The sequence below is a fragment of the Antrostomus carolinensis genome, unplaced genomic scaffold (genome assembly GCF_000700745.2).
Source record: "Antrostomus carolinensis isolate BGI_N321 unplaced genomic scaffold, ASM70074v2 scaffold8287, whole genome shotgun sequence".
NCBI classification, from domain to species: Eukaryota; Metazoa; Chordata; class Aves; order Caprimulgiformes; family Caprimulgidae; genus Antrostomus; species Antrostomus carolinensis.
In genome coordinates, this window is record NW_010329431.1 from 33861 (window position 1) to 55076 (window position 21216).

At 40.9% G+C, this 21216-nt stretch overlaps 2 protein-coding genes across 2 annotated transcripts; both read right to left on the reverse strand.

The window, feature by feature from the left end:
• Positions 1 to 2716: 2716 nt before the first annotated feature.
• LOC104528522 (sulfotransferase 6B1) lies at positions 2717 to 9933 on the reverse strand. The gene is made up of 7 exons (XM_010172553.1): positions 9732 to 9933; positions 7180 to 7325; positions 6601 to 6690; positions 4902 to 5028; positions 4382 to 4476; positions 3997 to 4153; positions 2717 to 2847 (listed from the first exon to the last, which is right to left on the reverse strand). The coding sequence occupies exons 1-7, from the start codon at positions 9931 to 9933 to the stop codon at positions 2717 to 2719; spliced, it is 948 nt and encodes a 315-aa protein (XP_010170855.1).
• A 4636-nt stretch (positions 9934 to 14569) lies between these two features.
• LOC104528523 (sulfotransferase 6B1) lies at positions 14570 to 20600 on the reverse strand. The gene is made up of 7 exons (XM_010172554.1): positions 20361 to 20600; positions 18729 to 18868; positions 17978 to 18067; positions 17215 to 17341; positions 16324 to 16418; positions 15661 to 15817; positions 14570 to 14700 (listed from the first exon to the last, which is right to left on the reverse strand). Exons 1-7 carry the CDS (start codon positions 20560 to 20562, stop codon positions 14570 to 14572), a joined length of 942 nt encoding a protein of 313 aa, XP_010170856.1. The 5' UTR covers positions 20563 to 20600.
• Positions 20601 to 21216: the final 616 nt, after the last annotated feature.

The window sequence follows — 21216 nt, forward strand, 5'->3', positions numbered from 1 at the left end:
GCTCATCTCTCCAAGTCATATTGCTATAATTTCTCTGAAAAATGTTGTTTTAGAAGCCAGAAGCCCTTCCCCATGTTGAGCTTGAAGTCAGGCTGCATTTCTCTCAGCTTACTCATCATTCACCACCATACCATCTAACTAAGTGGATTGAATCTTGGCCACATCACATTTAAAATGAGTCACATAAAGCATTTTTTAATGCAGTTCTTTTAAGATTGCTTGGAACTTTGAGATGTTACAACTCAAATGGCAAATTGTATCTAGAATGCATTTGATATTTACATGAGACCTCACAATTTTATATCTTTCCTGTCTGAGAGAAAAAATTTCAAGTTGAGCATGAAATGGATGTAATGCAGATCAAACATCACCTCCTCTTTTTTAATTCACATGACCTTTTAAGATATTTTTCCAAGGGATTAGGAGAAAACATGAAGATAGGTATCCAGTAATCCCAAATTCTGGGATTAAAAAGCATGGGAAGGGAGAGGAAAAAGGTCCAAGAGTCTGGGTGGCAGGTGTGCCTGTACCTGCATGCGGGAATGGCCTATGTCCTGCAGTGGACGAAGTCTATGGAAACACCAGTCCTCCTGACTTCCTCCATGGAACATCCCCTACTCCTGTGCCTCCACAGGAGGCTGAAATGATCATTAACCTGCCATGGATGTTATTGCTGTGTTATGTCCAGTCACATACTTCTAGATTGCAGCAGTGGACTCTTCATCAAGCAAGCAAGACTCACCCATTTAGGAGAATCACATCATCGCTCCTGGTTTCAAAGGTTTTCAGACATTCCAAAGTTTTTGGTCTGCTAAGAGCCCTTAGGCTACAAAATGCCTTTGCAGAAAAAAAAACCAACGGATCTTGAGATGCCATCTTTTCATCCTAGTGAAGGATGAAGTGAAGCCTTTTGAATATTTCAGTGACTGTTTCCCCTTTTCTTGTCTGGCTTGCTCCCTTGTTCAACTCCTCGCAGACAATGCAAAGCATACCGCTTTCTGTTATCTAGATAGCTTTTGATATCACCATATAGGAAATAGTAAAAGGTATGTATTAAGGACTAGATTAAAATGTTGCTAATCCCAAAATTATAGGTCACAGTGGCTTGTTTCTTTTCATCCATGGAAGCCCAGAGTCAGATGAAGTCCTACTGTCCTACTCTTCTGGGATTGAAAATCTGCAAACCCAGAATCGTCAGGTTCAAACAAACACACCTCTTCATGCAGAGCAATTTCACATGGGTACAGAAGTTCAGAAAATCTAACTGAGAAGCAGCCCTATTAGAGCCATATCTGCAACATTCCTCATTATTCCTATCAGGGAGACATGGAGCAGGGCCTGGCAGCCAGGGCCTGTCCCACCACCCCAGCCAGGAGCAGCGCAGCCGTGGGCACCGGGACAGCCCAAGCCCTGGGCATTTAGCACCTCCCTGGGGATGATGATGGGCTGGGGATGGTTCAGGACATTGGCTCGTGGATGGGTCCAGCTTAGCAGGCCCCGTAGCCAGACAGCGCAGGCTGTGAAGAGCTGGAAACCGACTTTGCTGCAGCATTGCTGAGGCACAGGTTGATGGTCCTGGCGACTGACATGGGGTCCAGGGCCATGGGCAGGGGAGGGGGAGCCGTGAAGGCTGGACTATGACAGTCATGGCTTTGACAGGGCCTTACCAATTTCCCCATTTTGTTAATTACTTTTTTGGTTGCTGGTTGTTCAGTTTTTAATCTTAGTTCAGTGTGAGAGTCCTGCAGATATATCTGTCTGGGATATGGCAGAGGAATTCCTCTTCCAAGGAACTGAATTCCCTTTGCCAGACGGAGTCAACATTTCCTTAGCTTTTCTGGTTTTCCAAAAGAGTAGTTGTGACAAGAGGTCATGCAGCATGTTCTGCACAGATGCAGCAAGGACATCTACACCAGAAAGGAGGGTGTGGAAATCATATCTATGTGGCATAAATGTATTTACTGTTGAACAAATGCAGCTTTAATAGTTTACTAACAGGGTCATCAAGGGGCTTCTTTCCCCCTATCCTTCCATTCAAAAGTCATGATTCTTCCCACTTGCCATTTACCTGTCCCCAAAGAAGCCAACGGGAGAAAAACTCTCTGGAAAACATGTAGTTGTTCATTACTTAAGAGTTCATGCCAGTAAGAGCTCAAGAAGTCCCATCCTGCACCCAAGCGAGGAGTTTGCCAAAGCGTCAAAGCCCTTTCTGGCCTCACTGCACAAATGTCAACACCATGGTAGCCATGGTGGATCTAAATCCAGACTATCATGTTCTCTCCATACACATACATTTGGGGATTCAGACTCACACCACAAATCCACATCAAGCCCACTGTGCTGGGAGAAGGCCCTGTGTTGGTCCCTCTGCCTCATCATTGAGCACCATAGGGGCCTCATTCACCATCTCAGGCCATGAAGCAACACAGGGACACCACCAGACTGTCGCTATGATATCTGTGCACCATCTCTCTCCTGGAAGGATGTCAGGCATTCACTTGAGGCATAGAGACATTTTATTTGGTTACATCAAGCAAAGCACATGCCCTAGGCCCAGCATACACCTAAAGACTACCACCTGAATTACTTGGAGATACCAGGTAGATCTCTGAGGGCTTTCCCTCTTTTCTCATGAGGAGGAAACATAGGGACTCTCCACCTTTGATGAATCATCATTGGAGCATGAACTGCTGTTATGCTGCTCATCTGCTGATTTTCAGGCCTTGCAGTACACATCGTATTTAATCTTTGCCGCCAGCTTCGTTCCTCCTAGGGAGTCTTCAAATTTTCGGTCCATTTCTTCATTCTGAGCTGCAGAGAAGAGATCTCTCCAGTTCCCAACAACCCCTGTGTTCAAAAAGAAGTACCAAAAACTGAAGGCAACCACTTCCGAGAGAGAATAATACCTAGCAAGAGATGGAGCAGAATCATTGCCCACATGATTTTATGCCTCTGAGAGGTCTCTGTTTTATGCCTCTGAGAGGTCTAATTGACCAGGAAAGGCAAGGTAGCGATGATAAGAAGTAAAGGCTGCAGACAGACCACAGGGAGCATTGCTGGTGGGCTGCCTGCATGCCTTCCCTTGCCAGAGAGGGTTTCCAAGGTATTTTCATTACGCTTTAAATACACAGAAGAAAGGGGAAGCTGGTTTTGCCACAAAGGAAAGCTCATTCCTGAATGCCTCCCTCTGAAGGTGGAGAAGTTATTTGGAGTAGTGGGTAGATGGTAGAGAGGTGAGTGGTAAAATACTTCTTCCTCCAAGGAGTAGTGAAGAAAAGGGATTAAAGCAAGCCCATGACCATGGTAGTGCAAAACCAAAGACTCTTGACGACATGGGGAGAAGTTGGGCTGATAGAGCTCTGGCTCTGGCCCCAGGTCTGTGAGGGACCATCTCTGAGGCCACCACTGACACATCCATTAAGAGGAACCATATTGAGACTACACCTCAGCTCTCACTGATTATGTAACAAGATGTCTGTGAGGGAAGCAGAGCAGTAAGCAATACTTTCCCTTGAGGTTCAAGAGACCCTTGTCCCATTACCACATCTCCTCCTCACAGAGGGGACTTTCATGAAGTGACATGGGCTGCCTGGATCCATGATCCATGATCCATCAGCCTCATCACCTGACTACCAGGCAACAGCCACACCACAACCCTTCTGTAAAGAGTTACTTGTTGGCATAATGTACACCAGTGTTGGTCCCCGCCTTTACACCTCACTTGCCTAAATAACCAGGGCTGCCACAGGGAAACAGAGCAACATGGAAGCAATGACTGAGGACCTTAATCCTGGCACTCTGGTACATTTCTCACAAACAACCCCCAAATCTCATCAGCAGCAGAAGCTTCATGTATAAGATGCCACAGGAGAGAACTCAGTCACACTTGTCTTTCCTAGCCAGTCCAGTGAGTTCATTTCTAAGTGAGGAAACCTACTCAGAACTCTTTCTGGAGTTCTACTTTAGAAGGTTGATTCTCCATTTGCAGAGACTTACCCTTCCGGAAGAGGATGTCCCCAAACTTTCCATGAGTTTCCTTGGATTTCTCTTTCATAGCTTGAAAACTAGTGTTCTTGGCAATTATGTGAAAATCTTCCTCACACAGGGAGAATCCAAAGAAGTCAGCAATCTTTTTCATTCCCAGTACCTGGTTCTGGCCAAAGAAACATAGCACGGAAGTGAAACCAAAAGACTTGACACCGTGGCTGTGGCATAGAGCCTCGGTGGGCCTCCCCCAGACATAAAAGAGTAGCTCAGAAAGGCACACCCTTCTAAAGGGGCAGACAGGCTTGACCCAAGAGTCTCTTCTTATCCACAGCCATACGTATCAGGAGGGGTGCACAGTGCACTCATCAAGGAAAAGCTGGCTGAGATGCCCCACCTCTTTGAGTTCCTCATAGCTTATCATCATGATACTCTCATGGTTGATGTATTTGTTCCATTCCACTAAGTGATCAAAGTAGGATCCCCAGGTCACTGCAAACAAATAAGAGACATAATTGTAGAGAGTATTTTCCAAAACAGGCCCTTACCAAATCAGAGTCAGCCCAGACAGCTCTCTAAGGGTGACATCAGGGTGGTGAAGTGATGACCAGCTCAACATGTCTGTTCTTTCAGTTGAGGTCAGTGCAGGATCCTCCAGCTCTGGCCACTAGGTAGCACTGAACCACAACCTCTATTGCAGGAACAGAAAAGTCAGGCTAAAGCTTTCTCATCATCTCTCTGCTCTGAGTTAGAGACAAAAGAAACTCTGATTGTTTGGTGCTCCCTGTTTCTGCCATAACACAGGCCTATCTGTGTGTCCTGGGACTGCCTTGGTAAGGTATGTTTGAGACTCAGGCATAGGTCATGTATATGTGTCTCATGTAAGGAGGAATGACAGAGGATGCAGGGCAAAGTACATTTCCCATTCATGAAGGCTGCAAAGTACTCATTCCAGGAGGGGAAGGATGGCACCAGAGGCAAGTTGTTGTAGAAGTGGTAATAGGAGACAGCCGTGTCTTTGGGGTTCCGAACTAGTGCAAGGATCTAGAAGAAAACACAAAATTTGGTTCTGATTTGATGACTGAGCAAAATGCCATCTTCTCAACACATCACATAGAATTATAGAATCATAGAATCATTTAGGTTGGAAAAGACCTTTAAGATCTTTGAGTCCAACCATAAACCTAACACTGCCAAGTCCACCACTAAACCATGTCCCTAAGCACCACATCTACATGTCTTTTAAATACCTCCAGGGATGGTGACTCAACCACTTCCCTGGGCAGCCTGTTACAATGCTTGATAACTCTTTCGGTGAATAATTTTTTCCTAATATCCAATCTAAACCTTCCCTGGAGCAATTTGAGGCCATTTCCTCTCATCCTATCACTTGTTACTTGAGAGAAGAGACCACCACTCACCTCACTACAGCCTCCTTTCAGGTAGTTGTAGGGAGCGATAAGGTCTCTCCTCGGCCTTCTTTTCTCCAGTCCAAACAGCCCCAGTTTCCTCAGCCATTCCTCATCAGACTTTGGCTTTAGACCCTTCACCAGCTTCATTACCCTTCTTTGGACACACTCCAGCAACTCAATGTCTTTCTTGTAGTGAGGGGCCCAAAACTGAACACAATATTCGAGGTGCAGCCTCACCAGTGCAAAATACAAGGGGATGATCACTTCCCTAGTCCTGCTGGCCTCACTATCTCCTGATGCAAGCCAGGATGCTATTGGCCTTCTTGGCCACCTGTGCACACTGCTGGCTCATATTCATCCGGCTATTGACCAACACCCCCAGGTCCTTTTCTGCCCGGCAGATTTCCAGCCACACTTCTCCAAGCCTATGGTGTTGCATGGAGTTGTTGTGACCCAAGTGCAGGATCCGGCACTCAATCTTGTTGAACCTCATACAGTTGTCCCTATTGATCCAGCCTGCCCAGATCCCTCTGTAGAGTCTTCCTACCCTCAAGCACATCAACACTTCTGCCCCACTTGATGTTGTCTGCAAACTTATTTGCCCACTAACATCCACCACCCATCAGCTTGTCTAATTCCTTTTCCTGAGCAAGAAATCAGTTTTGCAGGTCACTTTCTGATAATGTGAGCTTCAGGCTGAAAACAAGAAGTTTTTCAGTGATGTCCTTGGGGCATAGTTTTGAGCTAGTTCCAATCCAGAGAAATGAGCTCATGGGCTACTGAACAGGAGAGCCACAAATAGGCTGTGGGTGTACCCTTACTTCTCTCTGCAGCAATTCCCACTGAAGACTATCTTAGCTCCAGCTTGTGGTGGGCTTTCTGCAGGTACTCTGTTTTTGGAGGCAAATTAAAGTAAATGGAATAAGTGCATAACTTGCTCAGTTTTCTGATGCAAACCTGGAAGTATCTTTCTGAAGAAGATCTGAAGGGGCAGTGATACCCAGCAACAAGTCCACTGAGTCAGAAAAGCTGCTGCTGGGAGAGGATGTTTGTTCACAGCCTCAGCCCACAGCACTCTGCCTCTTCAACCTTGGAAATACGCCTGTGTGTTGACCAGCCCAGGTGTAAGTGCAGAAAACACAGACAGAGGAAAGCTAAGTTGGGGTGGAAAGTTTTTGCAGTGAGATGCAAAGGGAAGACTCACCTTAGCCTTGTTTTGAAGAATGGATGGGGGTAGGAGATGAGGTGGCAGATGGGTTACTATAATTCTTCTGGAAGGCAGTTTCTTCATCCTCTTTAAAGCAAATGGGAAGATATGTGACAGAACAGAAGTAGCTTATTCAGTGACATGTGCCCCTTCAGGAATTGTGGGTAATAATAAAAGTTGAGACCAAAGCAGAAGGATCTTATCCCTTGGAAAACCCACAGAGATGCACTGGTGGTATGGGCTTCCACCAGTGTCTGTCACAGAGCACCATTTCACATGAGACAGGCCTGAGGACAGGACACCCAAAAGAAAAATTTTATTGATCAAACCCACTGAATCCAGGGCTGGAGCCCTGTGTGGCTTCTCAGCACTGTCTGCACTCTGAGGCCCTTGCATTGGGAAATGAAGGGCAATAGCATATGTTACTTGTGCAGACCATAAAATAGCACGTTACTTGTGCAGACCATAGCTGTTGTTAAGGCCCTAGGCTCCCCATTACCTCTGAGATCAGCCATTGCCTTTCAGCTATTTCTACCTCTAAGAAGAATAGTGCCAACATTTTCAGCTTTTGCCAACCTCATATATCCCAGGATCCCCAAATTCTAGACATGGAAATGTCTGTAGCTTCTTTTCAGCATTTATTCTCTCTTCCATTTCTTCTTCTGTATATTTGGCATCTGCTGATTCCAACTCCTTCACAATTTCACTAAGCCAGTTGTTTCCTGAAAGGATAAAGACACCAGTAGCACATCCATTCAACTGTACTTTTTTATGTCAACCTGTCTGACAGGATATCCTGTCAAACTGCTTCACATTTGTGAATCAACTTGGCTCTACCTTGTACTTTAGCTTGTCAATAGGTGAGTGTGATGGTTTTGGCTGCAATAGAGTTTATTTTCCTCATAGGAGCTGGTATGGGGCTACGTTTTGGATTTGTGCTGGAAACAGTGTTGGTAATACAGGGATGTTTCTTACTACTGAGCAGTTTTTACATAGTGTTAAGGCCTTTTCTGCTTCTTGCACCACCCCACCAGCAAGTAAGCTAAAGGTTCAAAAGAAGCTGGGAGAGGGCATAGCTGGGACAGCTGACCCCAGCTGACCAAATGGATATTCCATAAGGTATGACATCATGTTCAGCAATAAAAGCTGGGGGAAGAAAAAAAAGTGGGGATGTTTGAAATGATGGCATTTGTCTTCCTGAGTAACCATTACACATGATGGAGCCCTGCCTTCCTGGAGGTGGCTGAACACCTGCATGCTAATAGGAAGTGGTAAATGAATACCTTGCTTTGCTTTGCTTGCTTTAAAGCTTTTGCTTTACCTATTCAACCATCTTTATCTCAACACACAAGTTTTTTCACTTTTACCATTCTGTTACTCTCCCCATCCTACTGAGAGGGAATGAGCAAGTGGCTATACAGAGCTTAGTTACCAGCTGAGGTTAAACCATGACACTAGACAATAATCAACAGGGTATGTCAAAAGCCAATAGGGACAAAGCTGTCAGCCAGATGTTGTGGAGTGCTACCCTGCCCACTATAGAAGCACATTCCACCCCTCATTGGAAACAGAAGCAGACTTTTATTGCTCCTTCCAACTCTGTCACCTTTTTGTCACCTCAGACTACTCCCTGTGGAAATTACTCAAAAGCGGTGGAAGTTCCAGCACAGGGCCAACTGAGTTGTCCCTTGGCTGTTTCTGCTCTCCTTCCACACTGCTGTCTTTGGGAACACTTTTCTCTTCTCCCGACCAGCTGCAGTTTATAGTCTCTTCATGATCAACACAGTTTGGCCTCATTCCCAGCGCCCAGTTAGGCTTCTATAACTGTCACCAGAAGGAGTAATCAACTAACCACCAGACCATGAAGCTCCTGTCACCATCTGTGCACCAGGCTTAGCTGTCTTGGCCTCTGCAACCTGGCAAAACTGATGTGTAAGGGACTGGGCTTGGAGAGCCAAGTGTTGGTTTTCAACACCTTCTGGGACTCATAGGTGGACTCTTACACCTTTAAACAATTTCTGCCTATGCACAGCTCTACAGGCTGTACACAAAGAGGATGTGATAAGGATCAACAATTCCTCTTTTTTTGAAAAAGATATTAAGATATTTCTATAAAGTGAATAGAAAAAACAAAGGAATCTCAAATGCCCATAGTGAAAGAGAGAGGAAATAATCACAGAATCACAGAATAGTAGGGGTTGGAAGGGACCTCTGGAAATCAAAACCCAGAGGTCGCTCCCATAATCCAAGAGTCCTGATGGCATTCATGTCCTCCCCTCCATTTAGATACATGGGAACCACCTGCACTCTGCAATGCAGTAAGTCTATGGAAGCAGCAGTTCTTCTACCCTTATTAGCAGGATATATTCCCTTTATTTTCCTTGCAGCAAGTAGGGTAACAACTTTCCTGTATTATCAAGAGTGGTCAGAATATCAAGGGATTGTGATTAACCTGCTTTACTCAACACTGGTGAGTTCACCACTTGAATACTGTGTACAGTTCCTGCACTGAAGCACAAATGAGTTTGAGAATCTGAAGAGAGTCCTGATGAACACCCATGAGAGCATTGGGAGCTGGAACAAATGAAATGCATAGAAAGGCTTGGTTTACTCAGGCTGGAGAAAATAAAAATATAAAGCATCGGGGAATGTCACTGCAGTCTTCCACTACTGGAGGTTAAAATGAAGACAGCACCAATTCTTCTGAAAACTGGCCAGGAAATTACAAAAGGGGCACATTACAAATCACAACAAAGGGATATCTGACTGCATAGAAGTAAGAAAACCCAAACAAACAAACAAAAAATGCTAAAAACCCACTATAGTGGGAAAATACTGCAATAGATTTCAAGTGGATTGTGAATCTCCACCCTCAAATTTTTATAACTCTTCTGGACAAAGCCTTAAGCAACCAAATCTAACTTTGAAGGTTAGGTCTTTCCCCTGCTTTGAGCAGGCAATTGTATTATTCAACCTCCAGAGATGCCTTATAACTTAAATTCATGATCCTATGAAGTCTGATGTCATCATAATTTTTTCTTGTATATTATTGCTGTGTTAACTAATGGCACAAACTTATGGATTGCAACATTGTGTGCTTGACTATTTATCAAGAAGACAACACTCACCTGTTTTAGGATAGCCTGCTAGGATCACATCATCGCTCCTGGCTTCAAAGGACTTCAGAGCTTCAAAAGTTTCTGGGCTGCTAAGTGTAGAAGGGTATAAAATACCTCTGTAGGAAAACACCATGTCTTCTGGGGGAATCTTTTCACTCTGCGAAAAAGCATTTTCCAATACTTCAATTAATCTTTGCCTATTTCTGTTCATGTTTGTAATCCTATGGAACTCCTTTCAACCAAACAGATACAGATTGTCTTTCCACAATGCAGAAAAACTTTATACAACTTATGAGGAGATCTGATAGGGCATTCACTCAGGAGCAAAGGTACAAGTCACTGATTAACTCTACTCTGTTAACTCCTTTCAAAATTATAGGGCTGGAGACTGACAATAGCAACAGAGGTTTTTGCTGCAGCTGATACTAGGAACAGGAATCTATTGGGGCAGCAACTAATAGCATTCAAAATGTTAGATGAAACCAAAGACCTATGAAGGATATTCCCTGAAATTAACTGGTGAGCAATGCAGTGCAGTTTGCAAACTGGACAACCAGCATGTAGTGGGCATGTGGATAGTGGATCTCAAGCTAGCTTGCTATTGACTCCACTAATGGATACACATCCAAGGGTGAAATTTTCTTCTAGTGGTGGCTCTTTCCTGCAGCCAACCACTGTAACATCATCACTTCAGGCAGAATCTTCAGAGCTAGGGACAAGTGCCACCTAAACCATACTTCTCATGGTTAAATACTCACATTAGAGACATTTACTTCACCAAATCCTACAGGATGGTTATTTTCATGTGAAGCTCTAATACTTAGGTTCTGCATTAATGCTAACCAAATTCTGCCTATATGACTTCATTTCTATTTCTCTCTACATATGTCCATAATTTAGTCTGCAGGTGAAATTGGTCTTGATGGGGGAGTTATTGGTATTCCGGTTGATGCCTTTTCATAAGACAAAGAGTACTGAGGTGGTGAAATAGGTACCTCCACAGGTAATCCCAACAGAGACGTGCAGTACAGGAAGGCTAAATTACTCTGTGAAGGGGCTTTGCACTCTTTCTTTCTCTCATGCCCTTGAATATATATCACATCCTTGTCTTTCTTCATAAATGAATGTTAGGCACTTAGTAAACCTATACATAAGTTTAATTAAGCATGAGGAGTTGTTAAATCAAAAACACAACTGTAAAACCTGGAAGATTGCTCAGAATTACCTACAAAGCATAATTTAAAATTATTTTTCTGGTCTCCCAGAATGCACAACCACCAAAATAGACCATTTTTTTAGAAATATTTTTCTCTAGCAGTGATCTTTTGCTCATAAAAACTGAAGACACCATTCATATATTATGCCTTCTGACAGCTTTGTTATTGTTTTCAGCTTTCTGTCCACATGTTTACTCTGAGTTGCAAAGAAAAATCTCCTCCCATTTGCCAATACTAAAAAGTAAGAGCATCAAGAAATTATCATTTTTCCTCCTGCCTCCAGAGCCAGCTGTCTGAACCCTGAGGGAGTCATATCACTATAACACCTCAACATAAAATCTAACAACCTGTCACCTGAGCCACTGAAGACAAGGGTGACTCTGGGTTCTTTAACCCTTGGACCCTGATCTCTGCTCATGAGTGGGGCCCTCAATGCTGTCACAGATGCTGGCAGGCTGCTCAGGAGCTGCAGAGGTGAGGGCTCAGAGCAGGCCTGTCTTAGCAGGCCTAAGGGTCTAGCAGTGATAAAGTTTGAAGGCTATGAGCACACTACTGCAGCCAAGTTCATAACAGCCACGTAAACATGTGTGTATTCCTGAACGTACTCCTGCTGATGACCCCATTTCTGGATGATTTTTGTCTCTGATGTATGAATTTCTAGGAACAGAAATCTATTTCCAGTAGTTTAATTCAATTTCTATAACCACATTTGTAAGTTGCTATTTCCATATATGAAGACATACATTTTTTTTTTATCTAGATTGTTTCTCTTTTGTCATATAATTTCAGAACCTCTCTGTTGCTGTCATCTATTGTATTATATGTCTATGGCCTATTCAAGGGGTAAGTTATGTTTTAAAGAAGGAACATGAACAGCTTTGACATGGTTTATACTTACCACCCTACTATCCTCAAAATGTTTCATGGTTGGTTGCTTGGTCATTTTTGCTAGCAAATTCCCACATATCAAGTTAAACTGACTGCTCTATTTTGATTCTTTTCTCAGTTTTTTAACCATGGCTGTTAGATACGTCCTCCTGCAGGCATCTGGTACTTTCCTGGGTTCTTACAGATAATTTCTAGTTGTTCAGAGATGGCTTGTGTTAGGACTTTCAGATGCTCTGCTTTTGAATACATGCATTTTTTCTAAAAATTTTAAGTATTATTTCTAGAATTCCTGTTTCTTTGCAAAACTCTGCATTTCTACATGTACAGGCAGAATTAACCAGCTTTAGAAGAATGAAGCAAAAAGTCACTGTGTACTTTATTCTGTCCTAGTGTATCTTTTTATTTTTGCTTCTTATCTGCTTAAGTGATGGATCGATAAATCGGGTGTGATTTTCTCCTGTTTTTAATTCAACTATACTTAAAGAACCTTATTTTGCTGTTTTTCCAGAACAAGTGGCTGAAGTGCAGTTGGTCCCTGGACAGGTATGAAATACTGTGTCCACAGTGCCAAATACCAATGCTGGTACCAAATAGCTGAGTATACCAATGTATTGTACCATCACCCTTGACAATTTCTCAGTAGAGACAGTTTCAGCAAATTTTGGCATCTTCAGTTTGAGAGAATTTCCAGTTAAAGCTTAACTGTAGGCATATATCTAAATTAAGAATGAATGGAAGAAATGCTAACTGTAGTTTTGTGGTAAGAGCACTCTGCTGGCACTAATGGTGGGAAACTTCATCTGTATTCACTACATTTTATTTTCCTATTTTATGTCTGAAGCATGGAAAACAAAAGCAGTTCTTAGAAGTGGCATGTATGTGTGTAGATTAAGTACTTTTTTCAAACACAAGAAAAAGATATTAACTTCATGATTTTGCTTTTTACTCACCTTTATACAGGTATGTCACAGTTTTACCTCTGCTGGCAACTAAACACCACAGTCACTTGCTCATTCCCTCACAGCAGGATGAAGGAAAGAATCAGAAAGGTAAAAGTAAGAAAACTCGTGGGTTGAGATAAAGTCAGTTTAATAGGGAAAGCAAAAGCCACATGCACAAGCAATGAAAAACAATTAATTCATTCACAACTTCCCATCAGCAGACAAGTATTCAGCCACCTCCAGGAAAGCAGGGCTCTATCACGCATAATGGATACTTGAGAAGACAAACGTCATCACTCTGAGCATCCCCCCTTCCTCCTTCTTCCCCCAGCTTTATATGCTAAGCATGATGGAATAACCCTTTATATGGTATGGAATAACCCTTTGATCAGTCAGGGTCAGCTGTCCTAGCTGTGTCCCCTCCCAGCTTCTTGTGCACCCCCAGCATACTCACTGGTGAGGTGAGGTGAGAAGCAGAAAAGGCCTTGGCGCTGTGTAAGCACTGGTCAGCAATAACTAAAACATCTCTGCATTATCAACACTACTTTCAGCACAAATTCAAAACATATCCTCGTACTAGCTACTATGAAGAAAATTAACTTTATCCCAGCCAAAAGCAGAGCAAGGTAGAAACATGGTGTTCAGTGGTGCCAGTGTAAATTTATATATTAAAAATACAATTAATTGGTATTTTTTGATGCAAATAGAGAATTATTCATGGTTATACATAACTCACCGCTTCTCAGGCCACACCTGGAGTACTGTGTCCAGTTCTAGCCACCACAATTCAAGAAAGACATAAACGGACTGAAGGGGGTCCAAAGGAAGACCACAAAGATGAGAAGGCTCAGGGAGGACCTTATCACAGTATTGCGGTACTTAAAGGGAAGCTAAAAAGAGGGTGGAGGCTCTCTATTCACAAGGAGAATGTGAATAGACCCACATGGAGAAATCAACAGGAAATGGGTACAAGTTGCACCGGGAGATGTTTCATCTCAATCTAAGAAATAAATTATTTACAATGAGAAAAAATATTCACTGAAACAACCTCCCCAGGGATGTGGTAGAGAACTCATCACTGGAGGTTTTCAAGATACAATAATCTCATCTAGGCCCCCTTTCCCATGAAAGGTTGGACCAGGAGGTCTTTCGAGGTCCCTTCCAACCTGGACTGTTCTATGATTCTATAAAAGCAGTGCCTCTGAGTGGATCTTGTCTGTTAACACCAGCCCATTATCTGAAATCCATCTTGAAATTCTACATTCAGAGAGATTAAAATCCCTAAGAATGCTAATCCCTGTCCCATTTCATTCTCTCCCTCTAGCTTCGATCCAGTTTGTGCTGAAGTCATGGGGAAGGTATCCTTTGTCATTAATTAAGGTGTGTCAGATCCATATTTTTGCTAGTGGTCTTTCCTGTGAAGATGTTGCCCGATTTAAAACATTTTTTGGAAGAAAAAAAAAAATTCTATATACTAAATAATTATAAGTAGTCTAGAAAGACTGAGTTTGGCTAGAAAGAGAAAAAGGGCATTTCCTTCCAGGTGACAGCTATAGAAACTGAGCTGTTAAGTTTATCTGAATATGGTTAGTTGCCATTTTATTCAGCAAATGAGTGTGGTCAAAGCAAGCTAAAGATCTCATCTTTGAAACAAAAGCCCACTATTCACCATTGTCACTGTAAAGGCCACTGCAATGTGATTATTACAGTATTATTATTGATCTCATTTTCTAGTATACAGCATTCAGATGATCTGAGAGTGCATTGGAAAGCTCTTGCTCTAACCACTTCTCATTACTCCTCAGGCTTTACAGTATATTTCATACTTTAACTTTGTTCCCAGTTTAGTTCTTCCTATGCATTCTTCAAATGCTTTGTCCATTTTCTTATTCTGATCTTCACTGAAAAGATTCTTCCAGTCACTTACTCCACCTTCAAAGAAGCAAAGAAACTTTTGAAAACCAAGAAATTTTGTTTATTTTTGTTCTCTAGATCTGTCATTCTTGTTCCATTGTACACTAAATTGAGTTGACCCGTTTTTCAAGACAAAACTTGACTCATTTTTGCACCAATATAATTTTGTGAAGTCAGTGAAGCTAAAGCTATGTGAAACTGCTATAATACAAAATAACGTACTCGTCTTCGGGGGACTGTGTCCAAAAAAGCAGCCTAAAGTCCTGTTTCCCTGCAGCTCTCTACTCCAGTCAGTTATGACTGACAAGGTGGAAGACCCTGAAGGCTTGACTAAGAATCATCTGGCAGGAGGCAGAGCTGGGTTTCTGCTCCCTTGGTAGCTTGAATTTTTACCCAGTGACTTCTTTAATGAGAAATGCAGAAATAGGTTCTGACAGCCAGGTTGTCCTCTCATGTTTGTGACCCCTAGACTACACTGCAAAAGTAGTTCCCTTTTGTTTCCCCTCCTCTATGTACCTGATTCTTGCATGCTTGGCTTACTTCTAACTTGTCAGTGTGAACAGGGGGTTGGCAGTGGCCCTTTCACTCTTCTAAAAACTGTGATCATGCAACTCAAGCTGAATTTGGCCCAGTTTTGCTTGCTCATGTAAGCCTCTAACGGCTTAAGAATCAGTGATATTGGCCCAGAGACAGACAGTTCAGACACATGACAGTTTCTCATTCCTGCCAGTCATCTGTGGCCCTCTAAAATTTGCTCTGTGTGGTTGTTTCTTCTGTGCTGGCTGCAGCCTGCTACCAGAGCCTTGCTGTGTCTCTTCCTCACCAGTGCTCCTTGACTAGTCTTCTCAAGCATAACAGTGATAACCTGCTTGATTAATCTGTAATGCTAAAATGCGTGCAAAAAATAAGCAAAGGATGGGTGGCCCAAGTTCTTGAGAGCGTGACATTTCTACCTCTGGAACTCTTGGAGCTTCCTACCTTTGCGAAAGAGAATATTGCCAAATGAACCATGGGTCTTCGATGAATTCTTCTTCATTGACTGGAAGCTGCTCCTCTCTACCACATTCTGAAGCTCTTTCTCAGTCAGGGAAATCCCAAAGAAAGCAGCTATGTTTTTCACACCCAGGACTGGATTCTGAAAAGAGGAATGTAACATATCACATGACATTTGAACAAATTACACTGCTTTCTGAATTGCTTGCACTTCCCTACATCTCTCTGCTGGGTACATATGTAGAATGTTCATATAGTTCAGTCGGACTACAGTGGTACATAGTGTTTCTCTTCTCCATAATTATTTCAGAGGAGATATGAGCTCTCTTCCTATAGATTACAAAAGATTGTACATGCTTTGCAGTTCAGCAAAATCTACACTGTTGAATATATAAAAAATTACTGGGGATTTTCATTTACAGTGATTTGGGCTTATATCACAGCTAAAGAGAAAACAAGAATCATTTCCACAAACAGAATTTTAAAAAGGTTTTTAAGTTTGAATTTCACCTTTCTTTCACTTAAAACAAGAATCTATCTCATACAGTATCACATAGTTTTAATACACTTCATGAATATAACGGTTAATTGGTTTAGGAACAAATGTTCTTTGAAGTCTAAACTATTTGTAACTACTGGTAACCTCACCTCTTTTAGCTCTTCGTAAGTTATTGTCATAACATTTTCATTATCAGTATATTTGTTCCATTCAGAAAGGTATTCAAAGTAGCATCCCCAGGCCACTAAATAAAACAAAAGAATCCTAAGATGAAGTATAAATGAAGATTAGACAAGCTTATTATGAAATAAACCAATTTTTACTCAAGTTTATCCCTCAGCCATGGGCATTATTAGTAATGTCTATGCCAGGATTTACACGCTTCTGCAGGAGTTATGGGGTTTTGCTCCAGACTGTTCTGACACATGCACATATCTCAGGCATATGATACAATTTGTAAGTCAGTACAGTAAAACTTGTCAGTATTTCAAGACAGATGTAAGTCTACAGAAGAGCTATCGGTACTCAAATCATCTTGCAGACTCTCTTAATCCAGTTTAAAACCTTGTTTAGCCCTCCCTCATGTGATATGCCAAACTGAATAATTTATGCAATTTTAAACTACTAGGATTATTTTCTTTTTTAAAAAAAATTTCTTTCTTTTTCTTTATTTCTTTTTTGGACTTAGTCTAAAACATCCTCTGGTCCAATTTGGCACGTAGGTGTTCAGATGTCTGCATGGGCACAACATGATGAACATTAGAGAGGAGGGGTGAAGGGGATCCAAGACAGAGATAAGGATGAACTGCTTTTTCCAGAGGAAGTACCAGTTTGTGCAAGTGCAGTTTTGATAAGGATTTATCCTCAGGTAGTAAGACAAGTACTGTAAACTTTAGTTCAAATTTCTAACTTTCTGTGTTTAATCTCTGCTTTTGTATTCTAAACCAAAAAATCCTAGTGAAGCTAATTTACAAAGGGCAAGGTTTTTAGACAAAGTCAAAGCATTGAATAATTGACATAGACAGAAGAATATACTGTACTTTTTTTCGTCATGAAAGCTACAAAGAAATCATCCCAGGTCTCATAGGAGGGAAGAGGAGACATGACATTGGAAAAATGGTAAAAAGATGTAGCTACATCTTTTGGATTGCGAACCAGCAACAATATCTAGGAAAAAAAAAATATATATTTGTAGAGAAAGACATAACAGACTCTAGTATGAAGAAAACAATATAATTCCAGTTTGGAGAATTTCTAATATCTTGTATAATGCTTTCAGAAGTAGCAATTTCATTCTAAATTCAAAAAGTGAAGTATTTCACTTTGCTTCAGTACCTTGTGAAGATGATTGTCTATAATTATTAAAATATCTTTTAAAGATTAATCAAATGAATTATGAAGAATCTAAGTATGTTTTGCTTGACACAAGCATCATTCATCATTTAGTTAGTGAAGAAAAATCACGAAAATGCAAATTCTTTCTGAAACTTGACACACTGAAGCCCTCACTTGTGACAACACCACAAAATGCCTCCCATAGGAAATTGTGTCAAAATAAATTTTAATGCTGGAGGATTTGTTCAACCCTCCCATCTTGCTTGTGGAGTCTGACATGAAGTTGTCAATAAGGATTAACCAAAATTAAGTGAGATGAATGGCAGTATTTAAACAGGCACTTAGAAATGTCCAGGCTAGACACTTAAGTATAAGACTGATTCTGAACATTGGCAGAAAAGTACTAAATTTGCTTTAAAAATAACCTATTGTAGTGTTTCCTTTCAAGACATTAAAATCAACACTCACCTTAGCTTTATTTTTGAAGACAGACCTGGGAAGATTTTCAGGACGGAGATGAGTAAATATTACTCTGCGAGAACGTGATTTATTCATTCGCTTTAAGAATTGGAAGGAGGAAAGTGGACAGTTCAGTTAGTACTGGTATTCTTTTCATCAGCCTATGATAAAACATTGCCTTGCTAAATATATCAACAGTTATTGGCTGATAGAATACTTATTTTTTGTGAGTGTTATCCTGGGATCTTAACGGACTGCTCTGAGTAGCTGTAATCTTCAAAAGCCCCTGAGAATGAGCAATTGGAAAAAGATTATCCATTGCTAATTCTCTTCAGTGATAATGAATTTAACATGTTCTGTTAGACAATGGATCAAATCTAAAGGTAAGATGCAGATTCTAACTGGGGGTATGTGAAAGCTGAAGGATCTCAAGGAGACAGAAGGGGTGAGGACAAAGAGCTAGTGAAAGAGACAAAAGCCAGTATTTCGGTATTTGACATTTCACGAAATTCTTCTTAAATACAAAGCATGTTATGTTGAATTTCTGCAGTTCTTGCGTATCTAAAGATATCCTCTCAAGCCCTCTAAAGTGTCCATTTACCCCTCCACATATGACAATGCAGATGAGATTTATCCTGACCATATGCCACATACATAGAAATGAGAGAGTTCTTATTAAAGAGTGGAATTTTTCACACACCATATATTCAGCATTTGAAGCACAAACTTTTGACAACTTTCATACATATTCTGTGTTCACCTCATATTTCCCAGTATCTCCAATTTCGAGGTAGGGGAATTCTTCTAGTTCTTCATCATTCATGCTGCTTGCTTTATTCTGCGCTTTCTTTTCCCATACGGCTACCAGATCACTTAAGATTTGACCTACCCAGTTTGTGCCTGAAATGAAATGAAATGAAAATGAAATGAAATGAAAACAGAATGAAAAAAAAAAAAATAGAATAAACAGAAATTGATTTGCCAGAAAGCCAAGAGGTAAGTAGTACTGCCAGGTGAATTGCTGATCTCCTTTTTAAAGGAACACAATCACAGCTGATTATGCGGACAATCACCTCTCATAAGGATACATTTCTTCAACTCGCATGGCTCAGTACATCGTAAATTAAGTATTATATTGTAAATTAACTAATAAAGCAGAAGAACAACTAAGATTCAAATAGGAAAACATGCATTAATGTAATATTTTTTTTTAATTGTGACAAATATAAGGGAGATCGGGGTGGTAAACCTGTACATCAAAATCTAGAATATTATATACGTTTTCTGTTGTGCTGCACAGGATTATCTTGGGAGGAAAGACAGGTTACAGAACTTCAACATAGGAGCAGAATTAGGCCTGAAAATTGTCCTGTATGTGCTCATTTTCTTTACCAATAGGCAAAAATTATCTGAAGTGACATTTCCTGAACACATTTATTATATTTTTATTCAAAGCATAAAAAAGAGCCTATAGAGTACTCCCATCTTTAGTTTACCATTTCCAGACTTCTGAACACTGGGTTCCTACATCTTTGTCACTACAGTCTTAATAGCTGCGTTCTGGGGCATAGCATTTCTTCGAAAAGAAAACATGCCACAAAAGCAAAAACTTTACAATTCTGTCAGCTGTGACTGTCTCCAGTAAGACAGTGTGAATCCAATTGCTGGAGGAGAGAAATAGCTACATTAAAATGGGTAGGAGACACATCTAATACAAACTTGTAGCTCTGATATGGGCCAGTATAAGGTGCTCTCAGGCAGAAGGAGCAAAGATGTAGGCTGAACTCGCAACCCTAGCAAAGATCTCCTCTTGATTTCCCAATAGTCAAAGAGTAATGTGATCAGTTCAAGTGTCACAAAAATAATTTTTTTATAGTTATGGATTTCAGATATTCCTGACATCTATGTGAAATGAACTAAAGAATATGCAGGACGGCATGTGAAGGTTCCAGAAGTTCCACTCTGTATAAAAATACAAAGCTATTAACTTTACAAATATAGATGTGAGAGTAGATCCTGCAATATCAGGAGATGTACCTATGTCTGGTGTGACAACTGTATTATAATTGTCTCTAATTTGTGCATTTAACTTCATAACTATAAAAAGTAAAGCTAAAAACTTTACATGCTATAGAAAAAAAAAATCAAATTGCTTTTTCTCAGTTCTTTTAAAAATTCCCTATATAAAATCTCCATTCTCCATAATTAACTTTGTTATGCTTTTGGAGAACAAAATTAATTCTACAAAATTTTGTGAAAATTCTAAATACTCTTATTTAGTATTATATATAATATTATATACCATATAATATATATATTATATATATCTAGTACAAAACAACTTATTTGCCATTACATAACTTTGTTTATGAAGAAAGTAAACTATATTCACCAGATTTAGGATATCCTGCCAAAATGACATCATCACTTCTGGCTTCAAGGGACTCCATGGCTCTGAATACTTCAGGACTGCAAAGAGTAACAGGGTAGAGAACCCCTTTGTAAGAAAAAAGCAGTTCCTCACGATCCATTGTATTAGCTTCAGTCATTGCCTTATCTAGGATCTCAGCAAATACTTTCCTGGACTTCTCCATTCTTCTCTCTCTCACACACACAGGCTCTATCACAGTCTGCAATGCTATGCAGAAAAAGAGAGCCACAGATTACCTTTTAATAGGGGGTTGGCAAGGGAGGTGTTGACCCTGTAAGCAGTAATTTACTACTCTTTCTGAAACTGGAAATAATGCAACTCTGGTCAAAGACCTTAGGTCATTTGAACCTTTTGAAAGCAACAGAAGTTGAACATAAGCAGACAAGACAAACAAAAAAAATGCAATTGCATTCTAGGTTAAGGGGCTTAACTAACTTCAAAATACCATGTCAAAATATCTGTAATTACAGCACAGGGTTTATAAATAAAATATATCAAAATAGAAGGATGTGAATTGCAGGCTGGGGTTTAAACGGCATGATCACATTCCTCATGGCAGTTCTGCTCTCTCTGATACTCTGCTGAGATTTGTTGTTGTTGTTGTTGTTGTATCAGTTGCTATTCTCACTGAAATTTATTAAATATGTTGGAATTGGGAGAGAAAATGCTCAGTGCACTAGCGACTACGCTGTGGATCATCCCCTGAGGGTGGCTGAAAGCTCTCTCCAGCCAGTGGCCAGGAGGGCACGTGGACACACACACACTTTTTGGCCATTGTTCAGACTGCAGTACAGAGTTCTGGCTTTCTGGTGATTAC